We start from the raw sequence: 21,740 nt of genomic DNA, 5'->3' as shown, positions 1-21,740 counted from the left end.
TAAAACATAAAAAATAATACTAATACTATATGTCCTGGTACATACACATATAAAAAAATAGAAAAAGAAGCGTAAGGAGGAAAGTCTCTATAAATGTCAGAGCTCTGGTTACCTGTGGAGAGAGAAGGAAAAGAAATGAGTGGGTGAAGGTGGGAATGTTAGTAACATACTTATCAACATTTCTTGTCCTCCCAAATCTAAATGTGAGCAGAGGTTAAAACTCTAGGTCTTGGTACATTTGAGCTACTCCACAATTTAGAATTTAAAAATTACAAAATAAAGCAGTAATTAAAGAGGAAGTGCCCCAATGGGAAAGCAGGCTAAGGATGGCAGTAGAATCATACAAATGTGGGAGAAAACTACATCCTGAATAATAATCAACGACAAATTAATTTTTAAGAGGAGCATCACTTTTCTGCACGAATGACTCTTCAAGATAATACCTCTAAGTGTCAAGGACATGGGAATATGACGGCCACAGTATTCCGTATGCTGCGTTGTATGTTGTAACAAACGTTTATCTTTGGGACCCCCATTCCCCCACTACCACACATTCAGACTATAAACTCTTTGTGGGCAAGATCCACATCTTTTTTCTATCTTTGTATCTCCAGCACCTGTCACTGTATCTATGAAGATTAGCTATTTATCATACCTGTTTTGAAATAAAGGCAAGATTCTGTGTTCTCTGTGTTGCGCTTAAAATATTGATTTTGAAAAATGTCAGCTGTGCAGAAAAAAAATATGCCAACCATCTGGTGCTTTTCATCCCCAAAGTTTAGAACTCCGGTGAACTCTCAAAACAGGCAGACTTGAGTAGAAGAATAGAAATAAGGTCTTCATTTCCCAATATGGGAGCAAGTGTTAGGAGACATTTGAATGGCAAACAGGTCAATCAGCGTATAATTGCATCTGATAGACACTCTAGAAATCAGAAACATTCTTTACCTAGAGCTGAGTGCCACTTGAAAAGTTGACAGCCTTTCCTCCCTTTGAAAACATCAAAGACAATCAAAGCATCAACTTCCAACCTGATCCTTAAGATCGAACGCCCAGCGGATGACGTTGGAATGAAGACAGCAGCCTTGCCAGGAGAAAAACTACATTACAGACCAAAATGTAAGTCACAGAGGAAACAAATCCCACTGCATCTCAGCAGTACCGTTGGCTAGGCAACTGGCTGGCCCAACTTTGAGTGATCCTCAGCAATCCTGGGTTCATACAGGACAGCATCAGATGGGGGTGGGTCGGTAGCCAGGACAGTCACCTCTTTGAGGCTTGAGGGGCATCAAAGAAACATTTCCACCTGCTTGTGCTTCCACTAAAACTCTCCTTTGGGTTAACTTTAAACTTTCCAACGAAATGCGAAGAGTAGCTGGGAGAGGTAATACTTGACTTCAGATCAAACATTCACACCTCATTTGAATTAACATTAGCGGTTACTTGGCCCAGAGCAGAGTTGAGAATAAGTGGAACTGTCAAGAAAGAATTTTATATCTCTGGTTAGAACTTGTCCTCACTTTTAAGGGTAGGTTTTGGAAGGCTTTTCTGTGGATAAATGCATATTTGATTCCTGGAAACTAAGCTGTTGGACTTAGTCTTACAGTTTGGCTTTTCAATTGTTGTCTGGTAGGAAAATTTGCCATTTCCTTTTAGAAAACAATTTGCCAATGTATTTGTAATTGACTTTTATTTTGAGATAATTGTGGATCCACATACAGTTGTAAGAAATAGCACAGAGAGATCCTGCATACCCTGTGTCTAGTTTTCCCTAATGGTAACGAGGAGAAAAACATCTCTTTCTCTACCCATCTTGGGTTCATTGGCTGGGATCCTGCAAATTAGAATAATAAAAGACATAACAAAAGAAAACAAACAGAAGCTTATTAACCTGTGCATGGCATGTACACAGGGGAGTAATCGGTGGTGAGTAACTCGAAAGGGTGGTTAGAAATTGGGCTTCTACAGAATCTTAACAAAAGAACAATACACTTGGTAAAGAAGTGGCAAGACAAAGGAAAAAGGAATTTGAGTTTCTAGGAGCAGAAAATTATAGGAAGGTAAATATATAGAGGAACTAGTGGAAGAAAAGGTCTATATAGTAATGTTGGTCATGTACATCCCTCTGCTGCCATCTCTGGGCTAAGGGTCTAGAGTTGTCCCTGGTCATTGCCTCTGGCCTTCCTGGTGGAGGTGAGCATCTTTACAAATTTATGTCTTGCTTTTAGGCAAATAGAAAGAGGACAGACAGCTTTTATTGTTTCTGCTTCTTCTCAGTTGCCTTCGGTTCAAAATAATCCTTATGCCAAAGTGTCATATTTTGGGGTGCTATATTCTGTTACCCTTCAGTAACATCTTGCAAAACTATAGTAAAATCTCACCATCAGGGCTTCCCTGGTGGCGCAGTGATTGAGAATCTGCCTGCTAGTGCAGGGGACGCGGGTTCGAGCCCTGGTCTGGGAAGATCCCACATGCCGCGGAGCAACTGGGCCCGTGAGCCACAACTACTGAGCCTGCGCGTCTGGAGCCTGTGCTCCGCAACAAGAGAGGCCGTGATAGTGAGAGGCCCGCGCACCGCGATGAAGAGTGGCCCCCGCTTGCCACAACTAGAGAAAGCCCTCGCACAGAAATGAAGACCCAACACAGCCAAAAATAAATAAATTAATTAAAAAAAAAAATCTCACCATCAGAATGTAGGCATTGATACAGTCGATATACAAAACATTTCCATCAGCACAGAATTCTCTCCTCTGTCCTTTCAAACCTTCTCCCCCACTCCCATCCCCAGAAACCACTAATCCCTTCTCCATTTCTAAATGCTGTCATTTCAAGAACATTATATAAATGGAACTATGGAGTCTGTTATCTTTGGCATTGGCTTCTTTTCACTGTACATAATACCCTCAAGCTTCCTCTTAATTCTTGTGCACATCAGTATTCCATAATATGGATGGACCACTCATTCATTCACTGAAAGACATCTCAATTGTTTCCACTTTTTGGCTATTACACATAAAACTGTTATGAACATTCATGCACAGGATTTTGTATGAATATACATTTTCATTTTTCTGGGGAAAATGTCCAAGAGTGCAATTGATGGGGTGTGTGGTAGTTGCATGGTCAGTTTTCTAAGAAATTACCAAATATTTTCCAGAGTGGCTGTACCATTTTACATTCCCACAAATAATATTTGTGTGTCAATGTATTTTAAAGGATTGTAAAGCTTCATGCTCATTAGCCTAGGGAATCTATCCTCAGGTGACAGCTCAAAATATGGAAAACCAAATAAAAAATTGATATAGGCTACCGTTTTGACTCTGGAAATGCATCGGGTAAGTTAGATGGTTATTTTGTATTTAAGCCTAGGAGAAAACCAAGTTAAAATTATATTTATGGAAAGTATAATTGAGTGGAAAAACACATTGGCCTATGTTTCTCAGGCAACAATGCTTCTAATAAGCTGTTTGTTTTGAACATATGGTCGTATCATTAGTACCACTGTGCCTACATGCTCTCCAGGGAGAAAAGTAAATGTGGAACATCGGGTGAGAAAACCTTAACCATAAAAGGTTAATTGACTGGTGAGAAGTAGGAAACTATTAAGGCCTGGAAAATTCCTTAGACTGGTAGACTGAAGTTACGGGTCACCAAGAGGCTGTGTGTCTGTCAGGGGAAGGGCAGCGGGAGTGGGTGGGAGGGGACCAAGGCAGGAGGATGGGAGGCGGTGGAGGGACCCTTACCCTCTGCGTGATGGATGCGAGGACAGCCAGGGTTGAACGTTAGCACCCCCGTGTCCCTCAAGGTAAAAACTAAAGCAAAACAAAAACCTTTCTCAGAAATCACATTTTTCAAAAACTGTTTGAAATCATGAGGTGGTTTTTTTAATATGTATAAGATAAAATAGTAACCTAACTAGCTAGCATCAAGGGGGAAAGAATTTAATAACATTTCCTATATCTTTAGGGTCTTTGGAGTGTGTTGCTGGGAAACATTCCAGAAACCCAATATACAAAGAGATCAGAAGCAGTGAACTCCTGGGTCTTGTGTGATGGATCTGGGAGCCGTATCGCAGAAATGTCAAGCCAATCAAATCTTAACACAGAATTCAGTCCACTGTTAACAAATCACAGATATGAAATGATGCCTCTGTTAAATCCATTTCCCATGGAAACAGCACCTCCGGCGGAGTCTGGTGTTCACCAGGGGCTGCTGTTTCGGATGCTGGTGGAGGGAGTTGGGTGGAGTCCTCTAGAGGTCCCTGGGGCGTGTGTCCCCAGAACCTGTAGGACGCCTGGAACGCTGTGGCCGTGTTACGGGGAGGGATGGAGACACAAAAGCAGTTAAGCCCGTGGAAACCATTCCAGAAACCATGAGAATCTGTTAAAATCTTCCCTCCCTAGGTGGAGAAGGGAAAGCTACAAGCTCGTAGTTTGGAATTACATAGACCTGGAAGGAAATCTCGTTTCTGCTACAGACTGCACTGCAGGGTCGTGGGAGGTCACGAGTCACATCACCTGATGAGCTTTCATTTGCTCACCTGGAAACGAGGACACTCATACCTGCTCATGGGGCCATCCTGCGGACCAGGTAAAGTTTAAAATGTGAACCATGTCGACTGAGGCGTGTCTTAACGACATTTGTTGCTGCATCGGTGGTGTTGATGTGCTGGCTGCATTCCTCTTGTTGCTGGGATTTGTATGTCGTTGGTGGACTTACAATCACATTTTCTTTAGGATTAATTTATTGGCTCAACGGGTGTTTGTTGAAAGCCCACTGGGCACCAGGCAGCGTTCTTGGAGCTGTGGACACAGCGCCCAGGTGCAAGGAGGCCAGGTTCTCAGGGAGCTTACATTCTGGGAGAGGGGAAGAAACTGTAAACAATGAATCACGCAGCCCAGGCACGATAGATGCTAAAAAGAAAAATAAAGTGGGACCAAGAGATAGAGCGTGAATGTGTGGGTGGAGAGGATGCCATGCTCAAGGTTGGTCAGGAAACGCCTCTGTGACAAGATGGTGTTTAAACAGAGACCTGGAACCAGCGAGGTTTCGAGGGGAATAGTCGTGACCGTGTTGTGATGGCCAAGCACACTTTACTGAATTACTTCCTGGTGTGAGTTCTTGATGATTCCTTTTGATGTGGTGGTACCCAAGACTGATCTGGAAAGAGTTTCTGTTATATTTCGGGAGTGCCACGTGGTCTCTTTGTTTGTTTAGTGGGCATCAGACTGTCTGTCCAGGACGTTTGGGCCTGGCTTCTGCGCAGGGATCACTCACATGCCCGGGCGTCTCGGGCCTCTCTGCCCGCGTTGGCTCACACGCGAGCTCCACGCTACCACGGTTCCTTGTCTTCCCGCCCGTCTGTCTCCGCCAAGCGGCCTGCAGGCTGCAGGAGCGGGGGACTTAGCCATCTTTTTTTCTCCGGTGTCTAACGTAGCATTTATTTCAGAGCAGAACCTTTTTCAGCCAAAGTCAGGAGAATCACTGAGGAAAAAGGAAAACTAAATGAGTTTGACTTTAAAAATGCATATACTGAATTTTTATGCAGCACATCAGCAGTAACAGAGTTTTTTCTAAGATTCTTGATCTAGGTAAGACAGAAATCCACCCTAACTAGTTCAGGAAAAAGGAAGGAAGGAAGGTGGTCTAAAGATCGGAAAGAGCCTCCAGCCAGGCCCCACCGACGGTCTTAGAGGAATGCTGGGAAGTTTGCCTCCACCCCTGCCCTCTCCCCACAGCCCCAGGTCGCTCCTCCCTGCTTCCTTCATGAATTCTCCCTCTGCCATAACGTCCTGCATGTGTGTGGCGTTGCCTGGCCAGGGTAGTGGCCCGAGCCGGGAAGCTCTGTGACCAGCCTCTTCAAGCCTCTTTGGTCTCACCTTCCCAGTTTTCCATCCGGGAGGCAGACTTTGGCTGGTGCAGGGCCTGGGGTCTGCCCTGGGCCACTCAGCTGCGGGCTTGGGATGGAGTCTGCAGCCCTAGATTTGCCCTTGTTCGCGTCGGGTGGTTTTTTTCATGTGCTTCTTCTACTAGTAAGCTCCATGCTGGTAGGGGCTGATGCTTAAAGCAGAGATACCCACCATGCCTCTCAAAGGATCTAGGGTAGAGTAATGGCTCCATCTACATTTGTTAAGTGTTGATTTAATGTTGAATTTGGGAGAAAGGCAATGATTAGCATGTCTTCCATAACCATGCACTTTTCTGAGAAATTAAAAGTATGCTTTTGTTTCCTTAACAACGGCCCATTCTGCACCTAACTACCTCTACACTGGCATGATTCTTCTTTCCCCTCCGGATTTCTGCAAGATAACTAACCCAGTCAGGAACCTCCACTTCCTAAACGGAGGAATATTACATTTAGGACTAAAAGGTAATAACTTTCTAAACATTCTAGGTGAAGGACAGCATTTGTGACTTCCTCATCCTGAGGTGTAGTACATTGTGTGTGTGTCCGTTCACTGAGCCTACTTTTCTTATCTATTCAATGGAGGTATTACTACTACTAATAATAATAGTAATAATAGGAGGATATACTTCATATGGCTCTTGTGAGGATTAGAGGAAGTATGTGAACAGAGTGACCAGCATGGTACCTAGAAAAACATTCAGCCCTGAATATGCAGGTGCTACAAGTTTTATCAACACTGTCAGCGTCGGCGTCATTGTTACCATCCTCATGAACTTCACCATCAGCATCATCGTCATCATTGCCGTGAACTTCACCATCCCCACCAGCATCAGCATCATTGTCGTTATCGTCATGAACTTCACCATCCCCACCAGCATCAGCATCATTGTCGTCATCGTCATGAACTTCACCATCACCACCGGCATCAGCATCATCCTCATGAACTTCACCATCAGCATCATCGTCATCATTGCCGTGAACTTCACCATCCCCACCAGCATCAGCATCATTGTCGTCATCGTCATGAACTTCACCATCACCACCAGCATCAGCATCATCGTCATGAACTTCACCATCAGCGTCAGCAGCAGCAGCAGCAGCCGTGACACCAGCATGACCATCATCCCCATCGGCACTCCCACCCGGTGGGTCATGACGATGGACAAGTGTAGGGCCATCATTTGTGGTTTTCTGATGCAGACAAAAGGACTCAACAAGCTCTATTTCTATTTTTTGAGAGGCAATATGAGGAAAGAACAAGCAGAACACAAATCATTTGGAAAAAAGTTTGATTTATGCCTGCAGTGACATACAGTCACTTTTCAACTCTGTTCATTAGCTTGTGGAATCTCTTGAACCCTCAGCTCTTAAGACACGGTTCTGAACCCGGTGAAGGCTTCAGCTCAGCTTGGAAATGAAATGTGAAGCATGATAAAGATGAAAGACAGTTTGCAAGACACCTGAGCATGGAAATTGTCTGCAATTTAGCCATTCTTCATTCTGTGTGATTGGAAGCACTGGCCCACTTACAAATGACAATCGAATAAAGAGCTTTAAACAAGCATTTTTTAGAATGTTAATTTACTGGGGGAGGAAAAAAATTGTTGTATCCTGCCAAATGACTGCAGCACCTATAAAATGGTAAGGTTATTTTTTTTTGCAGAAATGTCTCAGTGAGATTTTTTAAATAGATTCCTGGTGCAGTTTTAATAATGTCGAGGTTAAAGATAAGGGGGAAAAGTACTTAACAATGAAAGGGAAGCAAAAATATTGATGTTTAAAGTGGATTTTAGGAGTAGCCTTTTAGTATGTCGGTGTAAAATATTAGCTTATGTCCTGCGAATATTTTTATAATTGTTTTATTCGTAATTAATAGCCATCAGCTGCACAGCTCCAGGCTGTTGATCCCTGCTCTGACTCTCCTGTGGAATATCATAAAATCAGTCCCTGGAGAGTCTGGAGGGAGGGAAAGGAAATGGGGAGTGTATGAGGCCTTGCAAAGTGCTCAGAATTAAAATCTGAGTCAGGTCTGCAGTGGACATTTCTTGGAGTGTCTATCCAAACTCTCTCTTGAACTGACACCCATGATTCAAAGCCTCCAGTGGTCAGGATTGTACTAAGTAACCCAGACCCATCCATTCCTTTGTGCCTCGAATTTGTGCTGGGAAAAGAACCAGAGAGATGGGCATAGAACATATTATTAGTACAGTGCCCGACATTTACTCCCCAGTGGAGGTCTCCAGTTGTTCAGTGTTACTTGGATTCCATAGGTATCTCGGTAACTGTCTGACAAATGACCCCTGCCTAAAGAAAACGTATTAATTAGATGGCTTATCATAATGAAAACAATCAACAGAGAGGTTTAATTCTCTTACTGAAGATGTATGGAAGGAGGGGGCCCCAGGGTTAGTTGAGGAACTTCCTGCAGTCTCTCTAATTCTCTTGGCCTTCACTTCAGTGTCACAGAATGGCTGCTGAAGCTCCAAAATCACATCTAGAGTTTAGCCAAGAAGGCAGGAGAAATGTTTTCTCCCTGCCTCCTGCCTCTCCTAGACGTGCCCAGCAGCTTTCCTCTGTGGCCAGCTCTGAATCCTCCAGCGATCTCTAGGTGCACAGAAGGCTGGGAAAGCTTTTTTTTTTTTTGATCTCCCTAATGGAAGGTGTGCAAGAAGGGGGTTGAGAGCGGCTGTTGGGTTAGCGGTGACAGTGTGGGCCCCTCTGCCTTGAGTGGCTTTGTGTTAGCAACGAAAGAGCCCAAATATGACGCTGTGAGCTAAGGGATGAGGGGGCCTTCAGACTCTAGGCTCACATCCCAATATTTGCTCTACCTAAGCCTACAGGAAGGAGGGATGTGGGGTCCAGCCTCAACCCCACCTTCCCTCTCAGACCATGTGGGCAGCTCCACGTGCTGAGTAAGATCCCGTACAACCGTGTTCAGCCACCCAGGACACGGGATCTTTACTTCAGTTCCCTGTTTGGAACCATTATTCCATCCTACCTCCCCCTCTGTCTCCCCAGAGGTCCTGGCTATCATGAATCGGACTATCACATCCATTCGTGGTTTTTAAATATATTTTCCATAAACATAAGTGTTCATAACAATATATAGCATCACATTTTATATGATTTTATAATATTACACAGATGCTATCATACTGCTTATTTGATCGGGCAGCTTTCTCTTTTTTTCACTCAACGTTAAATTTCTGAGATTTATCCATGTTGGCATATGTAGCTCCAGTTCATATTAGCTCCTATGTTCTCTTCTATTGTGTGAATAAATCATTATTTATTTATCTCCCTACTCATGGACTATTAAATTGTTTCCACTTTATCGTCATTACAAGCAATGCCTGAAGGTACATATGTCTTCTTGAGTTTAGGAAAAAGCACTGTTCTAGCTGTATGCCTAGGAGTGGAATTTATGGAATAAATACATTGAGGTACGAGCATCTTTTACCAGATTTCACCAGGCTGTTCTCCGCCTCCAGCCACACCCCCACCAGCCATGGCCAGAGGTTCTACTTCTGATGGATGAGTGAGAAAGGGCATCTCTGTGGTTTTAATTTGCACTTTCTTAGTTACTGGTGAGTCTGAGCTTCGTGTTCCATGTCTACTGCTCATCTGAGTTTCCTCTTCTGTAAATTATCTGTTTTCCATCAGTGGTTTGTTTTGTTCTTATGATTCTGTAGGACCTTGCTCCGCATACCCGAGTATTCCTCTCCCATCAGTTATGTGCGCTGTCAGTGCATAACCCCAGAGTGCGGCTGTCTTTGTTTTGTTTAAGGTATCTTGTATTTTACAGATACTTTAAATTTAAATGTGCTATCACTTGTTTTGAGTGTGGTCTGTGCCTTTTTAGTCCAAATCAAGAAATTTGTCTCCATTCAAAATTATAAAATAGTCTGTTATAACTTACCTTACGGGGTTCGTTTTGCTTTGTTTGAAATGGTTTCAGGGACTTCCCTGGTGGCGCAGTGGTTAAGAATCCGCCTGCCAATGCAGGGGACACGGGTTCAAGCCCTGTTCTGGGAAGATCCCACATGCCACAGAGCAACTAAGCCCATGCACCACAACTACTGAGCCTGCACTCTAGAGCCCACGAGCCACAACTACTGAAGCCCGTGCACCTAGAGCCCGTGCTCCACAACAAGAGAAGCCACCGCAATGAGAAGCCCGCGCACCGCAACAAAGAGTAGCCCCCGCTCGCCTCAACTAGAGAAAGCCCACGCGCAGCAACGAAGACCCAACACAGCCAAAAATAAATAAATAAATAAAATAAATTTAAAAAAAAAGAAATGGTTTCACTTTTTCATATTTAAGTTTACAGTCAACTTTGAATTTACGTTTGGGTATGATGAAAGTAAGGATATAATGGTCCACATTTCAACCAGGTAGGCGAAGATGCTGGCGCCATTTGTAGAATGCCCATCCCTTCTCTCTGACTTATAGGGCACCCCGTCTCATTCCAGGGCCCCATATGTCTGGGTTCTTTCTGGGCTCCCTATTTTGTTCCAGTGGCCAGTTTGTTTGACCCTGAACTAATCCTTCATGGGTTTTTATTTTTACATAATAAATAATAAGCAGGGAATTTTTCCTTGACATTGACTGTAATCATTTCAAAACAGTCTGATATTTGCTTGTGGTTTTATCATGTTAAGGATAGTCCCTTTTATTCCTAATTTGCTTGCTTTTTAAAAAATCATCTTTGGATGTTGAATTATATTACCTAATTTTGTGTATCTATTGATATGACTGTTCTTTAGAAATGTGTTAGTAAGTTGAATTGCATTCACAGGTTTCTTTATATTAAATGGTAAATGAACACGTGTCTTATGATTTAATAGTGTGTACAAGTGTGTGCATAAGTGTGTGTGTCCGTGCACATACATACGGGCATTCAGTTTGCTGACATTTGATCTAGGATTCTGTATCTGTGCTCAAAAGTAAGAGAACATATTTCTTGTCAATGCTATAAATAATTCCATCCTTTCCTTTTGATTCTTTTGTGTTAGGAAGTTGATTGTGGGGTGGGGATGATTGATCCAATCTGAAAATTTCTGTCTTTTCAAAGAGGTTATGATGTTTCGGTAGGCATACAGTGAGGTTTCCTGGGACTTATTCCTACTCTTATTTTGGCTGTTGGTTTTCCTTTACCAGGCACGACCAGCACCAGGTTTGTGGGGGAACTGGGGTCCATCGCTCCAGGTGGTGCCCACCGCAGCCCTAGTGGGCGGGCTCACCTTTACGCAGGATCGAGTCTGTGGCCCTTACGCAGGGCTGCTTCTGCTAAGAATGTTTGCGTGTGTTTCTGCAAATGTCCGTCCAACACTAGAACTGACCAGCAGCTTAAAGGGAGGCAGGTGTCCGCTCGAAGCTCAAGATGAAATTTACACCCTCCAAGCCGAGCAGATGGTGAATACATTGCAGACTCAGATTTTCAGGCAGGATCTTCAAACGTGTACAAAGGAAAAAAATAAACCACCAACGAAGCCTATTAAAATATCCTTAGAAAGCACAGCTAAAGTCAAGTCAAAAGATCTAAAAGAAAAGATGGTCGCTCTCAGCAACTCTTGTCTCAATACCAGATAGCCTTCCAGTGATCGTAAAAGTTCTTAGTGATTCCTTAGCCTTGATCATTTGGTAGCAGGAGGCTTATTGTGGCAATATTTTGCAAACAGTGTGTTAATTTTATTTAACGTCCAATTCCAGGAGATACATAAGAGACACAGTGAAGTTAGGTATGCAGAAAGAAGCTCAGAGTCTGGACAGTTGAATAAAAGATGTGCTCTAAAATAATAACTCTGATTTGTCTAAAGTTATTTGTAAAATGGTTCTAAGGATAAAAACGACTTGGAATAGTTGGAAAACATTCCAAGCTAACATCTTTTAGGCCAGCATTACTCATTTTTATGTGCATTTTGGCAGGATCTTTTTTTAAAAAATATTATTCCATTTCTGTATTATCACAACCTGTGACTACAGGCCAACTGAGAAAATGATCAAAGGGGAATTAAGACATTTCCAGGAAAAATGAAATCTCATTGAAATCTGAGCGTTATCACCTAACTCTACCAGCGTGTACTCTGATGAGATAAGAATGCTGATCTTGTCTTGGGACTTACACATGGTTGAATGATGGCCCCCAAAAGATACATCCACAGGGTAACCCCTGGGACCGGTGAGTATTGCCTTATTTGGAAAAGGGGTCTTTGCAGAAGTAATTCAGTTAATGCTCTCGAGGTGAGATCATCCTGGATTATCCTGAGTGGGCCCGCAATCCAGTGATAAATGTCCTTAGAGAAGACAAAAGAGGAGAAGACGTGGACACAGGGGAGAAAAAGAGGAGGAGGAGGCCACATGAAGACAGAAGCAGAGACTGGAGTGATATGGCCACAGACCAGGGAACACCCAGACCCCCTAGCAGCTGGGAGTGGTAAGAAGGGATTCTTCTCTAGATCCTTCAGAAGGAGCACAGACCTGCTGAGAGCTGCCCTTCGGACCTCTGCCCTCCAGAACAGTGAGAGACTACGTTCCTGTTTCTTTTGTTTGAAGCCACCAGGTTTTGATTATTTGTTATGGCAGCCATAGGGCACTAATCCAGCTCCCGCCTTGTTGCGTGTTGTTACCCACGGGTGATCCGAAGCCAGGAAGAGCAGTGAGGACCTCCATTGACAGATCGTGAGCAAAAGAAAAACCTCCTGAAGCCTACAGTCTGAATTGCTGGATGGCTTTAACAAGGAGACTTAGTAATGTAGATGTAGAATTATAAAAGCCAGCATGGCAAAACCACATATGCACAGGACAAGCAACCGTGAAAACCTTTGAGGGTAACCTTGAAGCAAAGGTGATGCAAATTTGTGAAAGGGTCCACACGAAGGCCAACATGACCCTGAGGGACTTTGATATGAGGCCGGCTTCTAGAACCAGGGACACCTGCCCAGCACTGACCCCACGTGCAGTGCCCCCCGCCCAGTCCTCATGGCCACTCTTCAAGGTGGACACATGGACGTGGGCAGAAAAGGTGCCAGGATGGAAAAATGGCTTAAATCCCACTAAAACAGGATGTTAGCAGATATGAGCAATTCCTTCCAAGATCCACAAGCCACACAACGTGTTCATCTCGCCTGGGGGCTTCCAGAGGGAGGTTCTGAAACCTGCGACCCACACCAACCGGGTGTCAGGTCAAGGTGTGGATGCCACCTGTCTAAATGCTGGGCGTCCTGGTGGAGCCAGAGGGTTCTTCCCGCTGCTGGTGTTTCAGAAGTGGGTAGAACACCACTCTGCCGGAGGCTGAGTGCTACCCCAGGATCTGAATGACTCTGAGGGAGGAAAGTGTAAATTTCCACAGGAAAGGAGAGGGTGTGGGGGGGAGGGGCACGGAATGGGGAGGGGCCTTAGCATCGGACCACACAGGGCTCCTGAAAACAGAACCCCATTTCCTCACTCTCATCAACAACGAAGCACTTGGATACTCACTTCATGTTTGTTAAACTGAACTCTTTTAGTAGTTTAATGTTAGTTTTCCAACCTGATTATCCTGTAAGGATGCCAGTAAGAAACTGATATTTTTAGCACCCAGGGAGTAGAAATGTCAAAGCTTCAATTGGGAAATTTTGTGTAATTGGCATGATTCAGGGAAGGAGTTTTAAAACTCGTTTGACCAGTATTTTACTTGGAATATAGCGTTTGAATGGGTACTGTTCATTCACGGATCAACAAACACGTAATAAGTGCTCACTGCATACCAGGCACAGCGCGGCAAACTCCACTCGTGTGCCGGGGCGGGGGTCGGGCGGTGGTTATCTAAGCGATTTCTAGCTGTTAACTCACTTAATACCCGTAACAAGCCTAGGAGGTAGATCCTTGTTTCCATTTTGCAGGTGAGAAAACTGAAACCTTGAAATAATGAAATAATTGGGCATAATTAGAATTTATTTGAAATAATGAAATAATTTGGAATAAAATGAAACACTGCAAGTTGGAATAATTTCCTCCAAGTATGTGGCGGTGGTGGTGCCGGGTGTGGACCAGTCCAAGCAGTCTGGCTCCAGCCAGATCCCGGGCTCCTAACCAGGTCTCCACACTCCTGGGTATGTGATGGTGAACTACAGTGTCACCAAGCCCATCCTTGTGTCACTAACAGCCCCAGGGGGAGTGAGACTTTACCAAAAATGCAGAAGTAAATATTCAATCACAGTTGCAATTAGCCCTAGAGAGTGAGGTTCACAGTGCTCTGAGGTGCACAAAGAGGAATTTTCTACAGTCAAGTCTGCACAGGCTTCCGAGAAGAACGTGACACTTAAGCTGATACCCAAGGGATAACTGTAAACTTGGTTAAGAGGGTGGTCGGCGGGTGTTTCAGGCTGACTGGAGCCACATGCACAAACATTAATCTAGGTTTTGTACAAGATCCAGGCGTGTCCTCAGTGGATTCCTGTTGCAGATCCGTGGGCTTCCATGTGATCCCTGTAGCACCAGCACCTCCTGGAGGCTTGTTAGAAAGGCGAGGTCCTGGGCTCCACCCCACAGCTACTGAGGGGGAAATTCTGGACGTGGGCCCAGCACACTGTTCTCAGAAGCCCTCCCGGAGGTTCTGATGCTCACTGAAGTTTGGAAACAGCTGTCATAGAGGATGCAGTGGCGGCCCTGCCCAGAGCCCCTTCCCCAGCGACGTACCTCTCCGGCAGCGGCTGTGAGTGTGGGGCGCTCACAGCTGCTGCCGCTGACTCTGGAGAGTTTCCCTTGGCCTCATGGGAGCGCCGGTCCACGCAAAGTCCCCTCTGCCGTCAAGTTAAGGTCCACTACCTACAAGGGGGCAAGACTTCCTCACATGGGTCCATCCTTGGTCTCATCCACAGCCCTTGAGAAGGTACTGTCTCCACTTCTGATCTCTCCCAATATGTCTGTCCTAAGTATGTTTGTGCCCAGACTTCCCTCATTCCCTGCACTTCCCTCTCTCCATCACCAGTCACTGAATTTCCAAACATCCTCAGGGCCCAAACCAAATACCAATTTTCCATAAACTTTCCCCAGATGTCACCCTCCAGCCTCACCAAGAAGTATTAGTTTTCCACTCTCTTTGGCCTCATGGCATTGACTAAAGGAATGAATTAGTGAAGAGTAAATGAATGGAGTGATCTACCTGTGTAGAGTCAGACTCTACCTGACTGTGTTTCAACTCCAGAGTTAAATTTAAGTTGTCTATATGCGTCGTAGACTGTGGAATTTACATGTGTTTTAAAATATCGAAGATGTGCCAATTCAAGTAATCTTCCTCTGAAGCAAAATCTATTGACAACTAGATCTCACTTTAAAATCCTCAAAAACAATACCTGCTTGTCTGTGGTAGCAAGTGGAAAGAAGGACGATCTCTGTGGAGTTTGGGCAATTGCTTTTGCGTCTCCGAGGGCTAATCATCAACCATCAGGATTTTGGGTGACACCTACACCTTTGCCCTCACAGTTATACCCCTGCTTCATTCAGAATATACTTAAGGAAGATTTCATAGCTCAGGAACATGGGCAAGTGAAATTTCTCTCACAGACAACATTACCTTCCAGAAAAATGGCATCAGCAGAAGAGGGGCACATATAGGACTGCTTTTTCTAAATGCACTTGGGTTTTTATGGCCAACACTAAATAGAGGCTGGGAGAGATACGAATTTCAAAATAGAAAACAATGACACCTCTCTTCTTGTTGTAAGCGTATTTAGATTCTGCACCTCTGTTGGCATAGAAACTAGTGCCTTGAGCTCCGGTTTAGGGATGACAATGGTATTTGTTTCTTTCCCACCCTCTTCTCCTGGAAGGTGAAGGTGCTGAATGGGTTGCCAAAGCAATCATACAGTAAGCTTTTCTGATCGGAGTATCCCTCGAGTTAACCATGTCAGCCCAGGACTGCACAATGGAGGATATTGATGAATAGTTTTATGACTCATTTGGGCAGATCCATGAAGCCAATTACTTCATAAGGTGGCATTTCATCACGGCTGCCTTCGATCCACTGTGACTGGGTCATTGATTAGCGTTTGCCAAGGAAAGCGAGTGGAACGGTCTGGGCCCCAGAACTGCTGACAGTTGTGTCTGGACTTTACGAAGGGCGTTTCCAGCAATGCGCATAGGATTCCCTTGGGCTGGCTTAATTATCCTGCCATTTGATAAGGTCTGGCAATTTGATAGAAAGTGGGAGAAAATCCCTGGTAATATTAGGCAGAATCCGTAATTCTTCACTTCTGGTAGGACTCATCTGGAACAGCCTCCCCACATCCCCTCCCTTTTTATTGAAGAATTTGAACATTGAATCTAGACACGTGTTCATGCATCGTTTGCTCGGCTTGGAGAAATCGATTAAATTAAAATTTCCAGCTGAAAGATATATATATACATTAGGTCTTCCTTTTGATTTTTTTAGCTTAAATACAATAGAATTATGTTTTGGTACACTTTTCATTGATGTACTGTAGGGCTGTGAACAAGAGGAAGCAATTTGTAAGTAGCAAATGCCGTGTGATTCCAAGCACATGCATAATTGGAAAATTAGGTGCAAATAAAAATATTTTTTGCAAATGATGTATTTTTGCACAGTTTGCTCTCTTTCATTCTCGTGCAGATGCATAGTTGATAGAGTTTTGCGTTCACTCAGCTACCGACTTCTGGAGGCTGCCCGCGGGTGTCTATTCCATCTCAGAGACCCAATGCAGTGTGACACCCAGTGACGTTTCCGCCATCTGAATGCAGAGCAGTTAATGCTGAGGAGGAAGCTTCTTCTCTGGGAAAAGAAGTCCAATCAGGCGGAGACAGTTTCCGCCAGTGCAGAGCTCTGGAAACTTCCTGTTGTCACTGCCATTTAGTTGGAAGGCAGAAGAGAACCACAGAGCCAGGAATCGGAGCTGGGATGACTTGTTTCTTTAAATAAATGTTTTTCTTTTATGCTAAGAATTTTAGAATTATGGAAAAAACGTGAAGATGGTACACAGAGTTTCCCCATGTCCCACACCCAATTTCCCCTATCATTTTTAAACATTTTACTGAGATGTAATTCACATACCATACAATTTGCCCATTCATAGCGTACAGTTCAATGGTTTTTAGTGTATTCAGAATTGTGCAACCATCACCACAATCAATAGCAGACATTTTCATTACCTCAGAAAGAAACCCTGTTCCTAATATCAGTCGTTCTCTTTTAACCTCACATCTCCCAGCCCTAGGCAACCACTGATGTACCTTCTGTCACTATAGATTTGCCTACTCTGGACATTTTATATAAATGGGGTCATACAACATATGGTTATTGTAACTGTCTTCTTTCACTTAGCATAATGTTTTCAAGGTTCAGCTATGTTTCTTCTTGGAGAATTGATTGCTTTATCATTATATAATGGTTCTGTTTATCCCTAATAACCTCCCTACTCTGAACTCTGCTTTGTCTGGCATTAATATAGCTGCTCCAAATGTCTTTTATTTGTGTTAACAGGCATATCTTTCTCCATCTCTTTACTTTGAACATACCCTAGTGTTTCTCTCTAAAGTAGGTATCTTATAGACAATATGTAGTCTGGTCTTGGTTTTTATTTTTTTAATACCCCCTAATAACCTTTTCCTTTTAATTAATGTATTTAGACCATTCACATTTAAAATGACTGATAGACTTGGATTCATATCTACCATATTTCAATGTGTTTTCCTTTTGTTGCCATTGTTCTTTATTTCTTTACATCCCCTCCATTTTTCTTTCTTCTCTGGCTGAATTGAGAATTTTATATGATTATATTTTATCTGATCTCTTAAATTATCGGTTATACTTCTTTTAAAATTTTTTTTCAAAGATATTTTAAAGGATTTACAATATGCATGTTTAACTAATCTACACCCGCCTTCAAATAACACTGTACTACAGGTATCTTATATCACAGGATTCCCAGTTTCTCCCTCACATCCTTCATGACACTATTGTTATTTATTTCACTGTCCATACGCTGTAATCACCCAATATTTTTGTTACTAGTATTAATTTAACATTTAATTTAAACACAGTTATCTGTTAGATCAATTTAGAATAAGAAACATAATACTTTATTTTCATTTATATTTTCTCTGAAGCGCTCCCATTCTGTATGTAATCTGAGGTTTGGATCTTTTTCATTTTCTTTTTCTTGGAGAGTTTCTTTTACCATTTCAAGTAGGGAAGGTCCTTTGGCAATGAATTCCTACAGTTTTTGTTTTTCTGAGAAAGTCTTTATTTCTACTTTACTTTTGAAGGATAATTTTGCTGGATATAGAATTCTAGGTGGGTAGGTATTTTCTGTCAACCTTTAAAATATTTCACTACATTCTTATTTCTTGCATGCTTTCTGTTGAGAAATCCACCATTTTTCTTAGCTTCTTTTGATTTTTTTCTTTGCCTTTGGTTTTCTACCATTTGAATATGTTATGCATAGGTGTAGATTTATTGGTTATTATTATGCTTGGCATTATCTGAGCTTTATGGATCTGTGTTTTGGTGTCTGTCTTTAATTTTGGAAATTTCTCAATAATTAGTACTTCAAAATTTCTTTTGATCAGTTCTCTCTTTCTTCTCTTTCTGGTTTTCCAAATATTCACATTTTACACCTTTTGAAATTATCCCAGCAATCTTACATGTTCCATTCTTGGTGGTGTTCCTATGGTTTCTGTTCTTTTTCTCTCATTCCATTTCAGTCTGGGAAGTTTTCTTCTGACATGTCTTCAAGCTCACTGACTCGTTCCTCCACTTTTCCAGTCTGCTTCTGAGCCCATCAAAGGCATTCTTTATTTCTGTTTTGGTATTTTTGAGTTCTATCATTTTCTTTCGAGGTTTTCTCAGAGTTTCCATCTCTCTGCTTACATTACCCATCTATTCTTGCATGCTGTCTATTTTATCTGCAGATTTCCTTGACTTACTAGTTATAATTATTTTAAATTCCTAGTCAGATAGGAATCCGCAACATCTGTGTCATAACCTAAATCCGGTCAGCTGTCTGCCACTTTATCAGTGTTTTGGACCCTGTGGTTTAGCTCTGTAAACATTTCCTAAAGTGAGCCGAATGGAACATGAGTCCTGTAAAATGACTGACCTGGAAAAATAAAACACTTGGGAATGACACAAACTATCCATTCCCTATTAGAGACTCACACTAGATATTAGTCTGTTGAGCACTTATTCAATAATGAATTAATTTTAGAGTTCTACAGGAAAGAAACTAGTTCAAATCTGTCCAACAAAAAGATTCCTAAACTTATTTAAGGATAAAGACGTTTGTGGATACTTGTTAACACTACCTGAATCTTGCTTTCCCTGGGATATGTTTTGGTAAATAATACCATAATCTAAAATGTGCTTCTATACTTTTTTACATTATTCTTTTCTAGATTTCATTAGACTATATATGTATGTTTTGAACATCAGAAGTTAAAATAATTTGCTTGATATTCATTATGAAATTCCCTATGTAATTTTCCAGATCTTAGATGATCATTAAGACTCTTATTTGCATATTTTTAGTTATGTATTTTTAAAAACTTAGGTGACAAAATAAAAGTGTAGGATATCTTTACCTAGTCAGCATATGTGAAGGCTCTAGTTCCCAAAGAAAACAAATGCCCATCAAATGCCCCTTCATTCTTTCATACACCAAACATCATCTGGTGCCTAAGTTGTGCCATATGGAGTCGAGTTCTTTGTTCCAGCAGAGGCAGCAAAAAATCCTTTCTCTGAAGAAGCTTATATTCCAAGTATATGCCTGTGAAGCATTAGCTCTTTTCTTAGAGACACACAGATAATGACTTTGGCTTTTTCCTTACTTTAAGGCCTATGAGTCATAATAAAGGTGTCATGAGAAGGCTTGACATTTCTAATTTTTGCTTAGAACAAGTTGCATTTAAGTTTGGAAAAAAAAAAAAAATATATATATATATATATATATATATATATATATATATATATATATACACACCTCGGAGCACTAATCCCATAGACTGTTAATATATGTAATGCAAAACCCATTCCAAGATCAAACATTCCATAGTACTTCATATTTAGGGAAATTTAACACCCTTCCTTACTGAAGGCACTCTTACCTCCTTTCATTTGCTATTGTGTCCAGTGAATCTGTGTGTGTGTGGCTGGCAGGGCAGTCACAGAGTTTCTAAAACTTGTTTCTCAGGAAGCATCTCATGAATGTGGTGTTTGATAATTCACATTTGGGGAAATGCTTTTCTATTCCCTGTCTACATCAGAGTGCCAAGTACCCAGATAAGACATTTGTAAATATGCCAGTTTTAGATGCCCAGAAACTACGGAAGAAGAAAGGAATCTCAATGGGGAAAATGTCAAAATAAGAATTCTGAGTGATTTGAAGCCTGCAGATGCTTTACAGAGTCAAAAAAAGTAAATCACAAAGGGGGAAAAAGTCAACCTACAAGCTGAAAACAAGCTGAAACAAATGAACCTAATTTTATATCAAAGTGGTAACATAACACAGAGAAAAATTATTCCTTGTAATCTCTGAAAACAGCAACCTGAATCTAAATCCTTGGTGATGATAATTCTAAGGATAAAAAGAACTACAGAGAAATCTTCAAATTCACTCAGTGTTTTTTTTATAATAATTTTTATATCATAATTTTGACACCATTTAATGAACCTTTTAGAATAAATAACTTAATATTATTAGTACAAATGTATACAAATATATAAAAATATAAAATAAAAAACAAGAAAATAAATTCTGTCATGCTAAATTGGAATAGAAAATGGTAATAAAAACTCATGATTTAACACACGCACACATCCTAGCTCTCTCCAGTGAGAGTGTTTAGAAGCAATAATATCTTGGGGCAATAGCACACAAGCGCAGATCTAATCACTTCCATTAGAAGGAAGTAGGGTTCAAAGACATATTACCATGTGTCAAAGGCAGTTCCAGTGGTTAAATGTGGGATTATTTGAGCATTCCCCCAAACACATTTTTATTGTAAAATATAGAATATAAAATACATGAGTCCCTCATGTTATTAAAATACAAAACAAAGCAGAACAAACTCAAAATAAAAAACCCAAACAGAGAGGGTGGCACATGAGGAAGGAGAGGCTCTCGCCGGCTTCCTTTTCAGAAAAGGGTTTGAGAGCCCATTGCAGGGACGGCAGTCGGCAGAGGGCAGGCACTCAGCTGTCAGCTCCTCGAGGACTGCCTCAAGTTCAGGGAGCCGCCTGGCTCAAGGTTATGCTCTGTGGGGGGCAGGAGGGCTGAGCGAGGCGGGGCTGTATAGGTCCAGCCATTTCAATCCAGCTGGGGTGGGTTGGGCAGTTCCCTATTCTGAAGGGCTGGGCTGGTCCCAGAGTCCCCTCGACGTTGGCCAAGGCTTCATCAGGCTGTGCTGTGGTTTAATCTCTTCTTCTGCCCAATCCCGCCCCCCTTCCCTTCACAGGGGCTGATCTCTAATGAGCATCCTGCACCCCAAAATCCATCTCAGCATTAGATTGTGGGGAACCCAAATCGTGACATGATAAAAGAAAAAAACATGCCACTACTGAAAGTGACAACTACAACCACTTCTTACCTTGAAAATTGGTACCTAATGGGAAAGCATTAAGCATTTACCCAGAACCAGTTTATCCTCAGTTAATAAGAAAAACGACTCTTTACAGAAAACTGGCAGGAGATAGATGCGGAAGGAATGGTAGAATTAGGAAATGGTGCCTTTGCAGTCCCCGGTCACATCGTCCACCCAGGAGTGTCAGGACGGCTATGATCATTAGGAAGAAGCTTATCAGAGAAAGGATTTGCTCGATTCCAAAGTACATGTCGAA

At 42.2% G+C, this 21,740-nt stretch overlaps 1 protein-coding gene across 3 annotated transcripts in view; it reads left to right on the top strand.

Moving 5' to 3' along the window:
• LOC309644550 (uncharacterized protein) overlaps window positions 1-19,622 on the top strand; it is a 73,997-nt gene extending 54,375 nt beyond the window's left edge. For all 3 annotated transcript variants that reach the window (XM_082428342.1, XM_082428344.1, XM_082428343.1), the window contains 2 exons: window positions 4,404-4,590; window positions 6,624-19,622. In XM_082428342.1, coding sequence (XP_082284468.1) covers window positions 4,404-4,590; window positions 6,624-7,216 — 780 coding nt within the window. In that variant the 3' untranslated portion in view covers window positions 7,217-19,622. The remainder of the gene's footprint in view (window positions 1-4,403; window positions 4,591-6,623) is intronic.
• Window positions 19,623-21,740: the final 2,118 nt, after the last annotated feature.

The sequence above is a fragment of the Balaenoptera physalus genome, assembly GCF_965194825.1.
Source record: "Balaenoptera physalus genome assembly, chromosome: 16".
Taxonomy (NCBI): Eukaryota; Metazoa; Chordata; class Mammalia; order Artiodactyla; family Balaenopteridae; genus Balaenoptera; species Balaenoptera physalus.
Note: the sequence above shows the minus strand (reverse complement) of the source record. Positions and strands in the feature narration are given on the sequence as shown.